Below are 17,478 nucleotides of genomic sequence, written 5' to 3'. Positions count from 1 at the left end.
ATGAAAGGCGCTTAATGTTTAAACTAACGAATTTATGTACAATAGTAATAAAGACAAGCCGTTACCCTAATATAATGGACAAATTACCCCAAGCTAACGTGGAGATGTTGTCGCGCTGCAATAGACGCTTATCATCGTTGCTCGACAGAGCAATTTTGTTAACAGTCTGAGTAAATATTTCATGCTTAATCGAACGAAACAAAATATTCTTTCTTCGGATTATTTGTTTTTCAAACAATGATTTTTTGTAATCTGAAATATTTAGTTTCTTTATTACAGCCGACTTTACTCCTTTTGCCTTTTTTATGGACCTGTCATCAGTGCGAATGCAATATAATTTCGATCGTAGGCCTACGAATTCGGATATAATCTTTCCACCCATTTCATCTTTAAACAGGCCCGGTATTTTTTTATTCTGTAACGGTATACCGTGAAGATTGTCGGCGTCGTAGTTACTCGTATCAAAATTATCTAAAAATATATTTTTTAAATCTTTATAAAAGTTTTTGGTCTGTAACATTAGTATGTACGAATCCGTATCTAAATAAAGGATAGACACATTATTTTGATACACTGGTTTTATTACAGAGTAGTAATAGTCATACATATGACTCTTAGATAACTCTAACACTGTGAAACCAATGTAGATTGGTTTATCCAACCGTACGCATTCAGGTTTCATTTGTATCGCAACTAAATCGTCTGATAGTACTGATACAGTTTGGAAATTTGGTCGAGCGATTAGTTTTTGTGCACAAGTTACCTGTTTGGTTTTGTTATTAGAATCGTTCCATTTTTTCACTAACTGCACGTTTGTACGTCGTTCAGTATTTTCTAATGTCTTTCCAAAAATACTGTTGTTCAACAGTTTAAAAAAGTCTTGCTCAAACTTAGACTTTGCTTTTTGTCGTAGTTTTGTATTAAGATCAATATATTTTTTTAAATAGGCACTTTGTCTAAAGGATATAACTCTGTGAACCTTGGTTAGTTTTAAGCCATGCTTTAGACACTGCTTCAAGTGAACATAATGGATGACATATCTATATTTATCATAGAGATTAGGCACAAGTTTATGATTTCGGCCGCCGGGTGGAATGCATTTTTCAGGACAAAAAGGAAGGTCATTATGCTCATGGTGTAAAATTTCAGGATACAATAGGTCTACTTCCAAAATAAAACCAGTATCTGCACTATCAGAAATACTTGAAATATCTAAATTATCAATTTCCTCTTCCGTTAGAAATCTAAAATTACTAAGAGGTAACGTCTGCGACATACAATATCCGTATAAATTATTAGCATCTATGTACACAATAAATGAATCAGGTTCAGATGAGTCATAGTCGGATAAGTACTTGTTATTCGCTTTAGCATAACGCTTAGAGCACATACACACACCACCTCTGATTCCACTCTGTATCATTCGAATCATCTCTAAATCAGTGAGGAGCTCTAGTTTTATTTGAGTTTTGAGAAGCATGCTGTCAAACGATAGGGCACTGATAGTAAGATAGAATAAGCTATCAAGCTCGTAATACTTTTTACAGGTTTTTCTAAAATTTTCAAATATGTCTGTAAGTAATAAAACATCAGTTTTTAAATACAGATCAGTGTATTCACCCAAATCTTTTACAGCGAATTTTGACCATACCGCTTGCGCATGCTCATAATCGGCATCGCTTATATCTTCACCCGTAAGTGAGTTGAAAAAATCTTCCTTTGGAGGCAATGACGTAATCTCATAGCGTTCCATATTTGACATATAGCAATAAGGATAAACACCTTTACGTACCAGCAAATCAAATGCACTATCGTCATGAAAATGTTTTCTCAAATGATGAAATTGAGTTTTCGTTAATGATTTCGCCAATTGATCTAAACTGGTCCCCAGAAATTTAAAGGAATCGATAAAACGAACTTGAATGCTCTCATCTTGGGATATCGGCACGTATTTCGTAAACGAAATATAGTTTTCCTTCGTTTTAGGTATAAGTTTTACAGGGCCAGGTGATAAAGCTAGCTCTTTTATAAACAAGTGGCAGTCGTACCCCGCTAAATTATGAAATACTACGGGAACGAACATAGGTTGTTTAAACTGTAAATTACAATGGGTATGTGCTGCACCGCGATATTTCCCGGTGATATGGCAATGATCACGAACACGATCTAAAAATAAGAAGTTTTTACAGATATAACATCGAGTGGCACTTTCAAAGTCTTTTTGATCTTTTTCCGTAAATATCATGCTTACAGTTTTTTTCAACACTTTATGAATTTTACGTACATCACGATTTAAACATTCGATAAACCTTGCAATACAGTCAACACCGCGGTAACTAACAAACTTATCATATGAGTCATCAAGTGTGCAAACTATCTGGTACGCAAACGCTATCGGCACGTGACGTTGCAACGTGGATGTACTAGCGATGTTAGGGTCATTCTCACAGCCCTCATATTTGACTAGCATTGTTTCTAAGTCGGCATAAATCACAAAAGGCATGTTTTGTTTTCGCTCATAGTTTTTAAACTGCAAAAAACTCCCTTCTTTTGGTATTTCGGTAGCTATTCCACTGCATAAGTGAGTGTTAGCTTGTTCAGGGGTGGAAAAAAATAATAAACAACTTTCGCAAATGTGTAACTTTTGATGGTGTTTAGTTATTTGACTTCTCACTAGACGAGTTAAATTTTTGATAAGACAATAATGAGATGTTTTGTCGTTCTCAATATATAATAGATGGATTACGGTCTTACCCGTTAATGTCTCTGATCTATACAAGGGGCCTGAAATAGTCTTCCCATCTTTCAGTCCATACACAACTACCGCAATGGTAGGGTTGTTTTTTTCGAATATAGTTATATCCGAAAATCCTACTGGAAAAGACATCCCCTCAATATTGAAAACTTTTCTAAAATCAGGGTAAGACGATACTCGTTCAGGATGTTTCTGAGCGGGAAATAGGGCTGCCACCACACTCCAAAGAAAACAGTAAGGGTCATTGTTCTCGATATTTAAACATGCCTTTTTATTTTTTATAAACTTAGGCAAATTTATATAGCTAGCACCTCGCAGCGGTTGATATTTGTTGATATTAATTTCGAGATGCGAGTTACTAAGAAATGTCCAACCACTATCCCTTTCTTGAAATTCTTCAATTTTTTTCTTAACTTCATTTACCAAGTTTAAATACTTCGAATCAAAGTCATAATTAAGATATAAAATTTGATTTTTTGTTCCAAATGATTTTATTTCCTGACAATCATTTTTGAACATTAAAAACAATGAGAAGAGTTCTATATTTACTTTAATACAAGTATGCAGTTGTAAACATTTATCAAAAAGGTCCTTTATCTTGGCTCGAATTGAATCAAAAAAGTTATCTACAGAGTTTTGTTCAAACTCGCTGGTAGCTGTAATCCTATATGTGGCTATACGGGACTTGAAAGCTGAATTGATCATCTCGACCCCATCGCATACAGATATCGCAGCGATGTTTTTATGTAAAGTACTACGTAAATGCCCTATCCATTTTTTCCTATCAATTGATGAACGACAAACGGTACAGTACGGCATTATTGGGTAACGGCTTGAAATAAAAAATGGAAATAGGTACCTAGCTAACTGAAATATTTAAAGGAAATAATTATTCAAATTAAATGGAATAAGTAATATTTTTAAATTAGGTACTTCAAAGTTAAGTTAAGTTGATAAATACTTAATATGAATTTTCGATATACTTATGGTTAAACGATGACTGAAATATTATATTGATTAAATGAAATAATATTCAACAGTTGAGTTAAGTTAATTACTTTATAAAAAAATCGCTATAGTAAAATGGAAATGGAAAAACCTACCTAATTAAAAAATGAAAAAAATAAAAATTATAAAAATTAAATGAAATAAGTATAATATTTATTAAAAAACTTCAATAGTTAAAAAACGGTAGTAAGTTGATGAATTTACTTAATATGAATTTTTTCGCTATAGTAAACAGGTTCGCAGTCTCCGAACACGGAGTGCGCTTCCCTTACAAACTTCTGCAGCGCCTGCCACGGCTCGCCGTCCTGCTCAGTCAGCAGTTTCAGATTGAACAGGGCTTTTTTCCACCGTTCCTCAGGCTTAGAGGTTTTAGCGTCAAGTGTGTTGTACACTTTTAGCTCAACATAAAATTCACCGTCGTTAATTAAGCTCTTTCGTACGGAGCCGTTGGCCACGCGAGACACGAAGCTAGACGATATAGGGTAGTTGTCCGGCGCTGCTCTGCTTGCTAGGTTTTCAGCTTCATCCAAAATCCCGAATATGTCCAGTTTGCTTGTGCCACTGGTCTTCTTCTTCTTATTAGTCCTGTAAACAATATATTTATAATTAAATAAACATAAAATATAGGTTTAAATTTATAAGTAGCAGTGGTGTAGGTATATTAAACGGCACGACTGTTAAAATATTGAAAGGATAAAGTGATTTTTGATGTAACACAATATAATAATATAATTTATAAAGGTCTTAGCCCACTTACACATCTCTGTACCCACTCACCAAGCGAGCTGTCTACTTATTTATGTAATCAATGTAAAGTATATTAAAAAAATATAAAATGCATAATTTTAATTTATATTTCTCTGTTGGGTAGAAAAGAGTTGTGTAAGTGGACTTAGACCTTAAGTATGTTCAGTAAATGGCGAGTTTTGTAGATATAGAGAATAACTAACACTTTAATGGTCACACAACACAATTATAACTAACATGTAGACCTCAAGACCTCACAACCAAAATTAATCAGTCTGTATAGGCGTCGATCCCGGTACATGAACCATCGCTGCTCACACAGCTATCGCATCATGCATTATCTTACTAAATTTTTATACAGTACAGCGAAAATAGAGGGTTATGGTATTAAATTAAGTGAAATTTGGAATCATGTACCTAATTTTATAATAAAATAGGGATATGAGTACATACCTTTGGGGTTCTGCTGAGTTATTCTTCCGTTTGTTCGGGGCCGCGACGGCAGTTTTGCTTTTGGATGTGTGCGGCAGCGAGACGACACTTTCGTATTCTGAGTCAGACCTGTAAAACATATTTATTTTTAGCATTTCCATATCAAATTATCTGCACTAGATAATTGGGAGATTAAACTATCTATATTAAATCATTCATTTATAACTAACTTGAGATACTTTACAGATAATTTACTACTTGATGTGTTATAATAAATCAACATATTAAAATAGAAATTTACTTCATTATAACATTAAAGTTTAATTTAGGAGCACACACAAAGAAACTTAACTGTAAGATAAAAAAGTACTCACGAATACTAACATTGTTTCAGGATGTTGATAGATTTTCACAGGAACCACGAACAGCACTTAAGGAATGACTGAAGAAAAACTGAAGGGTTTTACAGAGCGCACAGACAGGCACGGTGATGGCTGAGCGAAGAAAGGACAGCCAAAAAATAATTAATTATTTAAAAACCATTATGGTTGTATTATATAAAATAATAAGTCTTACTTAATAATATTAAATTTTCAACCTTAACACTGCACTTTAAGGCTTACTTAGGTTTTCATTGAGTTAGTCATATGACATTGTGAACTGTGCAATGTAGATGTGTGTCAGTGTGTGAAAATTGCAATCTCTGCAAAATAGATGTTTTCGAGTAGGTAAACCGACATATTTTGCAATAATGAAATATAACACCGGAACACGTTTATTGAAATGCATTTGTGCAACCATTACCCACAATTGGAAAGAGAGGTGTTATACGTTTGACATCTGTATAGGTGAAGTGTTGTGTTTGATATTATTTAATGAAGGAAGAAATAAACGACCGAATAGCGCGCTGGTTAGTAACTCTAACAGTTGTGCAATTAAGTGTTCTGCCCCGGCCGGGGATCGAACCCCGAACCCTCAGCATAACAATTAGAGTTACTAACCAGTGCGCTATTCGGTCGTTATACTTCTTTCTAAAATAAATAATATTGACTGTTATGGGTACAACATGAGACCTTATAGCTTATAGCTAAGAACGGTTATACAAGTGTTAACAGATAAGAATACATAGAACCATACTAGGATCCGTTCTTAGGTACTCGCATGTCACAAACACGAATAGTGCATGATGCGATTCGTTATTATTACCACTTATGTGGTAGTTAATAAATGGGTTTCTTACTTAAAAAAACTCAACTTTGTTCGCTGTAAATATGTATATCTAGGTAGGTATATAAATTTACTTTAATAACAAAGTTTATTAACACCCAAAGTACAGAAAGTAATTTTATTTTATGAACCTATTTTAAAATAGAATCTAGTACTTCCTAATTCATTAACCACTAAACCATCGCATAAATGAATAGAATATGGACAAACAATAATATCATATATCAAGAACTGGCCGCAGCCGCGCTGCCTCGTGATGCAGCGTAAGCAAAACCGTGGAAAAGTTGATAGGCCGGGCGCGAGTTCAATAGTTTTTAATATTAAACATACCTAGGTATAATTTCGCCAATATTAAGACCTTAAGCTGAGTCACAAGCTTTTTTCGTAAAGGAACGTTTAATGTATGTAGTGTAGTGTAGTGTAGTGTGTAATGAACTTATTTATAACTTTAAGTTTATATTGAACCAACAACCTGAGGAATGAAAACCACCATCTTAACCGCTACACCACAGGTAAACAGCCACGACGGTGTTTTCAAATATATATTATATCTCATACATATTCATATTGTTAGCTCCTGGTCTATTAGGCTTGGTAAAACATGGTAAGGAGTACGTAACATTTTATTTGAAATAATCTGAGTTAAATAAATAAGATGCATTTTATAGAAAACATATTTTATGTAAAAAAAAACTATTTAGATATAAGTAGGTACTTATATTGAAGACATACTAACTTATATCAAACTAGTATGTTTATAACTTGATACCTACTTGTCATAAAAGAATTTCAAAACGTATTCGCTGACCATTTGGGCTTCAAGTACCTATTAGGTAAATATAATTATGATATTTTATCATACTCATTTCTTATGAAACGGTAGTTTCTTTAGATTGTTCATTTCTTACGCTATGTTTTAGAAAGTGATATCACGATCAAAATGATACCCAAAGTTGAGAACCCCGAATCACGTTACGTACATTGAAACAGACATTTTATTCATTATGGTTTTTAGACTCATACCACATGCAGGTCTTTGGGGTTAAGCATATCTCGACTTGAAGCGAGGACTCTGCGTCTTCGGAGTTGAGTGGCGGCTCCTAAGTCTTAAGCGAGAACTCTGCGTTTTCGGGACTTAGAAGCTAGATCTTACGCGGGAACTCAGCGCTCCCGGGATCGTGCCAAACCCAAGTATGGTTTAGTCCGGAGGTATCAGTTATGTATAAATAATCAAACAGGTTCCACAGTCTTAAGCGAGAACTCAGCGTTTTCGGGACTAAGGAGCTAGATCTTATGCGGAAACTCAGCGATTCCGGGATCAGTCTAGATTTAAACGAGGACTAAGTGTCTTCGGATCTTGACGCTGTATGATTATTTTAACAAAAACTGATATATACGACTTAAACCGTAAAACAAAAACTTGTTGGTTCGTTAGATTCATTTGTGCAGATAGTTTATATTTGTGTGATCTTTAATAATTAATTCACAGTTGGAAGCACTCATGTAAGTCAGTGTTTAATTAAATTTAGGCAAATTATTTAAAGTATGAAGTTTAGTTCCCGAGCAAATTAGTAGAAATGCATAATCAAAATATTACCTATTAAAATAAATTATTGGGCATTCTACTCAACGAAATCAGCCAGGCGGAGGGCGACCGCAGGGAGCCCCGAACGGAGTGAGGCCTGGCTGATTTCGGTGGAGTAGAATGCCCAATAATTTACTACTCGCGACATTACATATAATATATAGTTACTTAAGTATATAATTTAGTTAAGCTATGCAACATATTAATGACTACATTATATCTAAACAGTTCGAATTCATAATATACCTACATCATTCAGTTCTTTCTTAAACAAATCCAACATAATAGTTTTTAATTTTTGCTTTATGACAAATTTACTTAACTTTTTGGTTTCTTTTAACAATGGTATACTGTTAAATATTTTAGGCACTAAGTATTTTCGAATTCTTTGACCATAGTAGTTCTTATGTTTTGGTTGATAAAGTTTACCTTTTTGTCGGGAAAAATAATTTTGTACAACAAGTGTTTTATAATCATTACAATAATATTGTTCAATAGCTTTGAACAATATTATTAATTGATAATAAATCACACCACTTGCAAAATTGGTGCACCTTAACATTCGCGGAGGTATACGTTACGCACAGATAAAAACTATGAAAAGGTAAATTTACCCAACAATAATCTAATGAGTTAATTACATGAATCACTGAACAAAAAGGAAGTGCTATGTTTTGCCCCTTGCTGTAACAATTTGTAACGGTACATTTACATAACTCATGTAACATGAGCAACATTCTACGTTAATTTGTAGAAGGCATAACGTCCATTCAGCGTCTCTTCTCACATGTTTACAATTTATTATGGTTCTCCTGAACTGACATATTTTTTTAGCATGTCAAATTAGTAGGTAGGTATCGTACTTTTAAAATAATTAAACATACATAAACATAGTAGGTAGCTATTCACTCTAGTACGTAACACAAATAATTACATGTCCATCCCTGAAGTCGTCGCCCATAAAAAAAAACTTTCCATTTCATTCGACGCCCAAAAGTCCGGAACTGCTTTCCTCACTTTCCAAAGGAGCAGAGAAATCATAGCAAAGGCCCCATATGAACCGACGACCGGGCCCGCATCAAAATGAGTATGAAAGTCAACACAATACTCATATTAATTTATTTATCGACATGCTACCATCGACGCCGCAACCATATTGCTATGCAGGGCCAAACCTAAATGGTCTTTTGCAAATTGTATTGCGTATAATTGGAGTTGTCAAAAGAAAGGGCCGTTTTGGTGAAAGCTTATTCCCGGAGGTGAGGAAATTGATTATTTAGTGATTAGGTACTTTAAAGCATACCGCGTGTATCGTTTAACGGTGGGTATGGAAAAGTCCTAATATATCACACGTGTAGAACAAAAGACGCTCGTCTTCGAATTCACCGTCTTTCGGATTACTATACCAGTTTTGCAATACCTGTATAATACAACTTTATAAGTACTACATAATAATCGTAAACCTCCCTTTATGTTAAATCATATTATTATGACTTAGAAGAGTTATAAGTTATAACATGCATTAAGTACCAATAACATAAAATCAAAGCCAATTACGCCAGGCTAATTCAATTCAATATTGCATAAAAATTATGTATCTATGCAGGCACCTAATAGTAAGGTAAGTATTTCTTATCTAAGGCAATAGTTCCTTCCGGTTCTTATGCACAGGTCTTTGGTCGGACCGATGACCGTATGGACCAGTTAATTGCTCTATGATGTGATTTGCGGTTTCCTGTCTTCAAGCATTTATGATTTATAGGAAGTTCGACTGCATTGAGATCAGTGACGATGACGTGACGAAAAATTTAGGATTTATGACTTGATGTTTTTGCACTACTCTGTAAACGAGATCGGATGACTCGAATTGGATGACCAAGAGTGTGGACAACTGGGAACAACCGATATATCCCCGCACTGCGACCTACGACACCAATAGGCGTTGTGACAAACAGTGCGTGTTAACATAGAATAACGAGACTAGCACTATTGTACTTGTTATTCTATGGTGTTAAGGTTCTGTGGTGTTAAGTTACTATAGTGCCACCATGGAAGTAATAATACAACAGGAATGCGCACTGCACCAAAAAAACGAGCCGACAGAGATAGTCAGCACGGAGCCCTCCATCTCTCTCTATTTTTGGTGACCATAATGTTAGGTAATTCATGGGTTCTACCTTTTTTGGCATAAGATTTATTTGCCTAATCTTGTATTGCATAGTAACGTTTGGTCAAAGTCTCGTTACGCCGAAAATCGTATGGCATAAATCTCGTTTAGTAATAAGTTATTTCGCATAACATTGTTTAGCCTAATAATGGTATTGCCAAATCTTGAATAGCCTAATAATGCTATGGCATAGGTTTATACAAAGTAATAATATTCGTTTGGCTTTAACTTTGACGGAGCGTCTCCCTACATAGCGCAAACTGGTGCCTTGTATTGTTTCCGCTGTTTGGTTCGCCTTCGGTTTTGATGGACATGTGCACCTAACACGCTCCTCCTCGCTTTGCTCGTCGTCGCACCTATTTTTAGGTTTCGATCTCATGGGATTTGTAATAATTATATTGGTCTTTAACTTTCGATTTTTTGATCATACAATATCGTGATTTTCGTGATGTAGGAGAAAAATACGACAATTTGTACATTTACTACATACTTAATATATTATTTATTAAGATAACATTAGGAGAAACAAGATTATACATAGGTATAGACGAACATAAATTTGAGCAAACGAAACTTAGGTGTTTAAAGATTGTGCCTAAAGAGTTTTAGACAAAACGAGCCTTATGCCACATAAGTCTTGGCAAAGTGATGGTTCCAAAAAAGTTTAGACCATATAGTCGTTTGCAATAGAATCCAACAATCATGTAAACAAACCAAATTGTCACGATTACTCCGTAATCACATACATTTGACGATCAATTATGAACATAGTCTGATTTCAACGAACGCACCATTGTTTTCACATTATCTTCAACACGATTTAACTTGTATTTATAAGTTAAATTTGTTAAAACATTTGCAACGTAAAAATTTTCGAAGTATTTGACAAGCTGTCATCTTAGTTTTTTACTAATCGAACTCTATAAGTCATTGAAAAGTTAGTGTTGTTCGTAATCTGAAGTTATCTTTTATTTTTAATTTAATATTATTTGAATACAATAAAAAAAAAATTTCAAGAGCTTAATATAATTAACCAAAACGAAAAAAGGAAGAGGAAGAAATGAAAAAGGTCGACGGCATTTTAGACACGGCAAGCGATGACACAGTGGTTCCATTTATAATTACGGTCACCGGCGACACTTCTGATAGTGATGATGACGAAGACGAAGATTTAAATTTGTTTTAATAAACACTTTTTTATATATAATCAGTTTTATTTTATAGTCTATGGCTTATATATTTAATCTAATTAGAACACTATGACATCACTATGGGCATAAACAATACGCTGTCAATGTCAGTCCGCCATATTTGTTTACATGATTGTTGGATTCTATTGCAAACGACTATACGAGTTATGCGAAATGAGTTTTGGTCAATAAAGATTATGCCAGATGAGCGGAACCCTAATTCATGAGACATCACTTCTAATCTATCATGTCATGAATAGGTGTCGATGGTCTCAAAGTCACCTATTATTCGAATAATTCGATTGCAATGTAGGTACGAATGTATCTTGGTGATATGACAATTGAGTAAACAAATGGGGTGAAGGTAAAATTTGTATAGATGTGTTGTTGCAGCGCAAACTGCAATGTAATATTGATATCTCAACCTAAGTGCTTCCGCCGGTTTTAAGCTTGATAAATGATCTTATAATACTCATATATATATAATGTCTATATCATAACCCCCTTATTCATAGAGAAGTTACAAAACGTTTTAACTAATAAACTGTTTTGTCCCTCTCCGACAAAGAACAATTTGTTCTTCGACAGAGAGGGACAAAACAGTTTATTAGTTAAAACGTCTTGTAACTTTTCTATGAATAAGGGGGTAAGTCTTTACAAGCCTTATAAGATAACAGCCACAATAATACCTAATTATACTTAGGTATAAAATAAAACAAAAAGTTGAATGAAACAGGTCCTAATTAATGGAAAGTGATTCAAAAGTACGAATAAATGGTCACCCTAACCATAACGTCTGTCACAACAGTATAAACGTCATCCGTCATCTTGACAACTTCGGTCTTGTCGTAAAGTATTTAGAAAAACTACCAATATTTTTTATGAAATTATTATTCATACAAATACCAAATATTTCATTAAAATTACATGTTTATAATGATTTATTATAAATTTGTTTTTGAAAATGATATGATTACAGTAGTCTATGAGTTAATTTAATATTTTTTTGCATAGCTCTCTTCGTACAAAATCTACTAAAGTTTACACAACTAAATCCTGGCAATTGTTAGAAAGAGAGGAAGGGCTCTGTGGTAACCCTCTCTATCGGCTCGCGGCCTCTGTCACTTCAAATATAAATCTTAGGGCGAATTCGTTAGGTCTATTTTTGTTTGAATCATTTTGGTGAGTGCGCATTCCTGTTGTATTATTACTTCCATGAGTGCCACAAACTTATCTGTTCCGGTGACAGCTCACGTAAATGTGATTTCTTCATTCTATAAGATTTTAAGTTTGCCACTAGTGGTAATTCGCTCTTGTGGTTTTAATTAACCCATCTAATCTATATTAATATATAATTCATTAGTAAATAATGAGATATGGATCAATTTAGTTCGCTCTCACCGGAACAGATAACTTTGTGGCACTGTAACTACATAGATTATCCGCCGAACGGACGCAACATCTAGCGATTAGTCTTCCCATTATTCGCAATTCTTGATTGAAGTACGTTTTGAAGTGCAAGTGAAGTGGAACACCTCTGAATCTACCTCTCTACTACTTATTCTATGTTTAGATTGACAGTTAAATTACGCGGCTGCACCAACCACTGCGTGTGCGACACGCAATGTAATTTAAATCACTTTCATACGTATTTTACATCCCAAGGTATGTTAAGTGTATATTTATGAATACGTATTTGTATAATAGTAATACTTACTTTATACAACAACTATAAGTACATAGAGATTATTTTAAACCATATATAAATGAATTTTACGATATAAAATGGCTCAACAAAGCATATTTAGTACGATACATTAATAATTACACTCTAATTATATTATATTCCAGTCGCGGTGGTGGTGGAGCTCTGTCGGGTGAGCGCTCGCTTCTCACGCAAGAGATGCGGGTTCAAATCCCGGTGCTGACATGTACCAATGAGTTCTTTTAACTTAAGTACAATGTATACCATCGCTCTTACGGTGAAGGAAAACATGCATATCTAGATTTAGCACATCTAGATATGTGAACCCACCAACCCGCAGTGGACCAGCGTGGTGGGAAATGGTCCAAGCTTAGGAAGGCAGTTTAGACCTTGGGGATATGCACAAAGGTTCCACTCGAGAGAGCCAGGTGCAGGTACTTAAATACACCCCCACAGAAAATAGATTTTTTTTTAAAGTAGCCAATACAGTGTCCCACTGCTGGGCAAAGGCCTCCCCATGTTTATTCCACACGTGTCTGCTGTCGACCACCTGACGCCAATCCCGCAAAAAACTGTAGAGAGAGAATAGAATAGAATATTATATTCCTTTATAGGTATTGCGAGAGTTATTGTTTGTTTATGATGAAAACTTTTTTGAAGACATTTAATTGTTATTTTCAGTCAATAGTAAATTTCAATCATTTGCATTAACATGTATGTATGCACATTTGTACATTTCTGTAAATAGAAAATCATATATTGTAACGTAGTATGGACACAGGACAGAGACTTCGACAATATTTGTCTCACGTGCTTTCAATATTCAACGGCCATTTCATCATATTTCGTTAACTGAATTCCTTCTAACGTCAGAACAAAACCCTGCAAGTGCCAACAAAATCCAAACATACTTATTCCACTGCTACTGTACAAGAAACTCTCGGCACCTACCCAAAGCGCGAGCAATTTCGGCCCAATCAATATCTCATTAATGAAAGACAATGTTTTCACTGAGCAGTTGCGTCCCCTCCAGATTCCTTCGGCCACCGACTCCAAATCTTCACTCAGTAGTCAGCACTGAGGCGCAAAGAAAGCACCGCTTTCTAGTTACGCGGGGAAACTAAGTGAATTATATCGTTGACTGTACCGCAGTTAGGCATACTGGACTTGTACTGTACTGTACCCACTGAGTTGTTAGTGTAGTGAGTGATGAATGGTGGCAACAGTAATTAGTGATTTTTATTGATATGCTTATTCCGAGGACTGCCGGGGTGATGATGAAGGGTGAGTTCAGTAGAATTACCTAACATAAAAAAACTAAATTGCCAAAACTTCGAAGGTATTATAATTACGTAGGTAGGTACCTACTTAGTTGTTAGATCATAACATTTGCCTACAACTCAACATGCCGATTAAGATTAACTAACGCATCATCACACCAATCATTTAACTCTAAGCAAAGCTGCAGAGCAATTTGCCAAGGTAATTTAATAACACCACTTTTCCCGCCAACGCAGACTCAATGAACCGATCAATCTGCATCAGTAACCATAGATAATTTTATAGTTTTTTCTGCACGGACCGTTATGGCCAGCATGAGTGCTGCTGGTTCCGGCGACGAGTTCTAGATCTGGATACAGGTTCTTAAAGTAGGTCTGGACTGATCTAGAAGCTGGTGGTTTAGTTTTTAAGATCACCTGCAAGCCTTAAACTAGTCTCCTATTGGACGTGGCTGTTTAAGATAAAGAAGATTGAGCTTTTGTTTTTCGGTAATTAGGTATATAGATAACATAAATATTACAATAAATATAACTATTTACTGCACATATATCGTAACATTGAAACATACTTAAATTTTACAGCAATTTGAATCAATCGGCCATAATAATTTTGTAGGTAGGTAAATGCTTCTCTAAAACCATTATTTTTGTTAACTTCCGGCGCAGTGTTCCGTCATCATAGCAATCTTCATTGAAAATACAAATATCTACATCACGCACAGCAAGGCACCAAGATTTGTAGTTAATCGTGCTAAAAAGCAATAGATACGATTTTAAGAATATCTTTAGGTGTGCGTAATTGGTGATTTCGATGATCCAAATACCTACCATTAGGTATGATTGAGTGGGTCACGGAAACCATACACATGCAAATTATGCGTTACACTTATTCTACATTTGAATATCATCCGGTTAACCGTCTTACATCCGATATACCTATCTACTATACAGGGTGTTGCAAAAAGGGTATACTAAGCCGAAACCTACATGTGCAGCATAGTATATCTAAGCCTGAAACTGAAATCAGAATTTGAAAATTCGCGAAAAAAAAAAAAAATTTTCCATAGAAACTTTATGTTGGTCACGTGACTTTTTACCAAGGAAAATAATTATTTTTTTTCGCGAATTTCCAAATTCTGATTTCAGTTTCGGGCTTAGATATACCAAGCTGCACATGTAGGTTTCGGCTTAGTATACCAATTTTGCAACACCCTGTATAACTTTATTATGATTATTATGAGATTTATGAGTCAGTTATATGGGTAAGATATTGATTTTGGCGGTAACCTTAGATATTCTTACTTATTTTACATAATTTATGGATATTAACGATATGGTTACGATAGTTTGACGAGTTAATCGGATTGGTTACCTGTGTGGTTTGATTTTAGTTTATAGACAATCCAATAGCTGTTAAAAGATTGATGGAAGTTAATATTATGTAAGTACTTACATTATATTACACTATTCTATTATATTACTTTTTATTACTATTATTATCATTAAGAAAACATACAGAGCAGATGGATGTATTATTAGTATTGACGACCGAATGGGGTAGTGGTTAGTGACCCTGACTACTGAGCCGATGATCCCGGGTTCGATTCCCGGCTGGGGCAGATATTTGTTTAAAGACAGATATTTGTACTCGGGTCTTGGGTGTTGATATTTATATTTAGTATCTATCTATGTATTTGTGTAGATATATCAGCTGTCCGACACCCATAACACAGGTTCTGCCTAGTTTGGGGTCGGATGGCCGTGTGTGAGATGTCCCCACATATTTATTATTATTAAAGTTAAAATACACAAAGTAACACTTTTTACACAAGGTTCCAGTCCAATTTAGTTTTTCTAATAACCTTGGTCCAAACATGCACTTTTTCTTAACTACCTACTGGAATATCAAATAGAGAATACCTAATGTCTCCACAAGAAAATTCAATTAAGTACTACAAGTAAGTCGAGGTGAATGATCTAAATCTATGGGTAATTGCTAAATCGCAGTGAAAATCATCACGCGATCATTAGTCTATTGCACCATGTAGCAGATTCGATACACTTGCAATAGTTACAGCTTTCAATAAATAAGTTATGTGAGCTTGCAAATAAATGCTACAATGATTGTAAATGGATCCAAGACTAACGCACCACGGTTATATTTATTATCTGTTCAAATAAAAGATCACTAAACATATATTTATTTATTTTTATCTACTTTATGTGATTGACAGAGTTTAACTTAGTTTGAAAAGGACAAGAATTTTGTATTAAAGAAACAATATAATTATCTACTAATAAGTATAATATGTACACGAGCATTACAACTTTGACCTATTACCTGAATGCTGAACTATTTCATCAATATCTATCATAAATAGAATAAGTACCTACTTTTACCAAAAGTTTCCAACTTTTTAGGCTTTGATAAGATGATGTAGGTATTACTGATTCCGCTAAATAGGATTTTTCAATTGTTTTTCTTTTGTAAGATTATGAGGCTCTTACTTTTATGTCATAATAAAATCTTCAAAACCATGATTATTATTTTTGTCGATAGAAAGTGAACCGTGATCGATTATTCAGTTTCACTTTTCTTAAAACGTCAGCATTGTAATGTTTTGTTTTTCATGGATTTTGTTAAAATCTCTAAATAAACATCTTTTTAAGTGCCTAGATATTAGGATGGACATATTATATTTAACCAACAAGTGTTGCGAGTAGGGGTTTACATTATTACTTTAAGTTTCGTGTCCATATAAAGGTTATCTGGGGAATAATTATGTTGCTGCCGTGTCTGAATGGTTGTGTTAGACAGTGATAGTTTTTTTTGTTGATTGCTTATGGTCGGTGGTGATACGGTAGCAGACCGTGCACCCACGGTACACCACTGGGGTGCGTTCAGTTTTTTTCAAGTTTTTATTATGTAGTTTAAGGAATTATTTTAAGAACAGCAATGCCAGTTTTCCTTACAAATCTAGTAGTTACTACAGCTAGCTGCGAGGTGTTATAAACGCAGAAAATGCCGGCAAAACCACAACTTTGTGGCCGAACGGAAATGTTCCGTGACTTGATTTCTTTCTTAATTAAGCCTTGTATTTTCTACATTTACATAGCATGGGTACTGTAGGCAGGCAGAAATATAAGAACTGAACCTACTTATACATAAAAAATATAACTATCTACGTGGTAGAAGCTCCAAAATAATATGTATGATTGTAATCGCTTTGAGCGGTGATCTAAGTTAGGTAAGCGCCCGCTTCTCACGCCACAGATGAGTTCTTACAATAATAATTAAGTCCAATGTATACCATCGCCCTTACGGTGAAGGAAAACATCGCGAGGAAACTTGTATATTTTCAATTCAATTCAAAATTATTTA

The 17,478-nt window shown here is 34.6% G+C and overlaps 1 protein-coding gene across 1 annotated transcript; it reads right to left on the bottom strand.

Annotated features, from left to right (window-relative positions):
* Positions 1-3,948: 3,948 nt before the first annotated feature.
* LOC125489960 lies at positions 3,949-7,818 on the bottom strand. Its single transcript, XM_048627702.1, has 3 exons — positions 5,327-7,818; positions 4,964-5,071; positions 3,949-4,348 (listed from the first exon to the last, which is right to left on the bottom strand). Coding segments are annotated over exons 1-3 (495 nt in total). The 5' UTR covers positions 5,329-7,818; the 3' UTR covers positions 3,949-3,963.
* Positions 7,819-17,478: the final 9,660 nt, after the last annotated feature.

Source organism: Plutella xylostella, chromosome 19, assembly GCF_932276165.1.
Source record: "Plutella xylostella chromosome 19, ilPluXylo3.1, whole genome shotgun sequence".
Lineage (NCBI taxonomy): Eukaryota > Metazoa > Arthropoda > Insecta > Lepidoptera > Plutellidae > Plutella > Plutella xylostella.
The sequence above is the reverse complement of the archived record's forward strand: the minus strand, read 5'-3'. Positions and strand labels throughout refer to the sequence as shown.

Bases quoted from the DNA above. Each gene is read 5' to 3' on its own strand.
- LOC125489960 (XM_048627702.1), bottom strand. The intron at 4,349-4,963 runs GTATGTACTCAT...TATTGTTTACAG, and splicing joins AACTCAGCAGAACCCCAAAG to GACTAATAAGAAGAAGAAGA.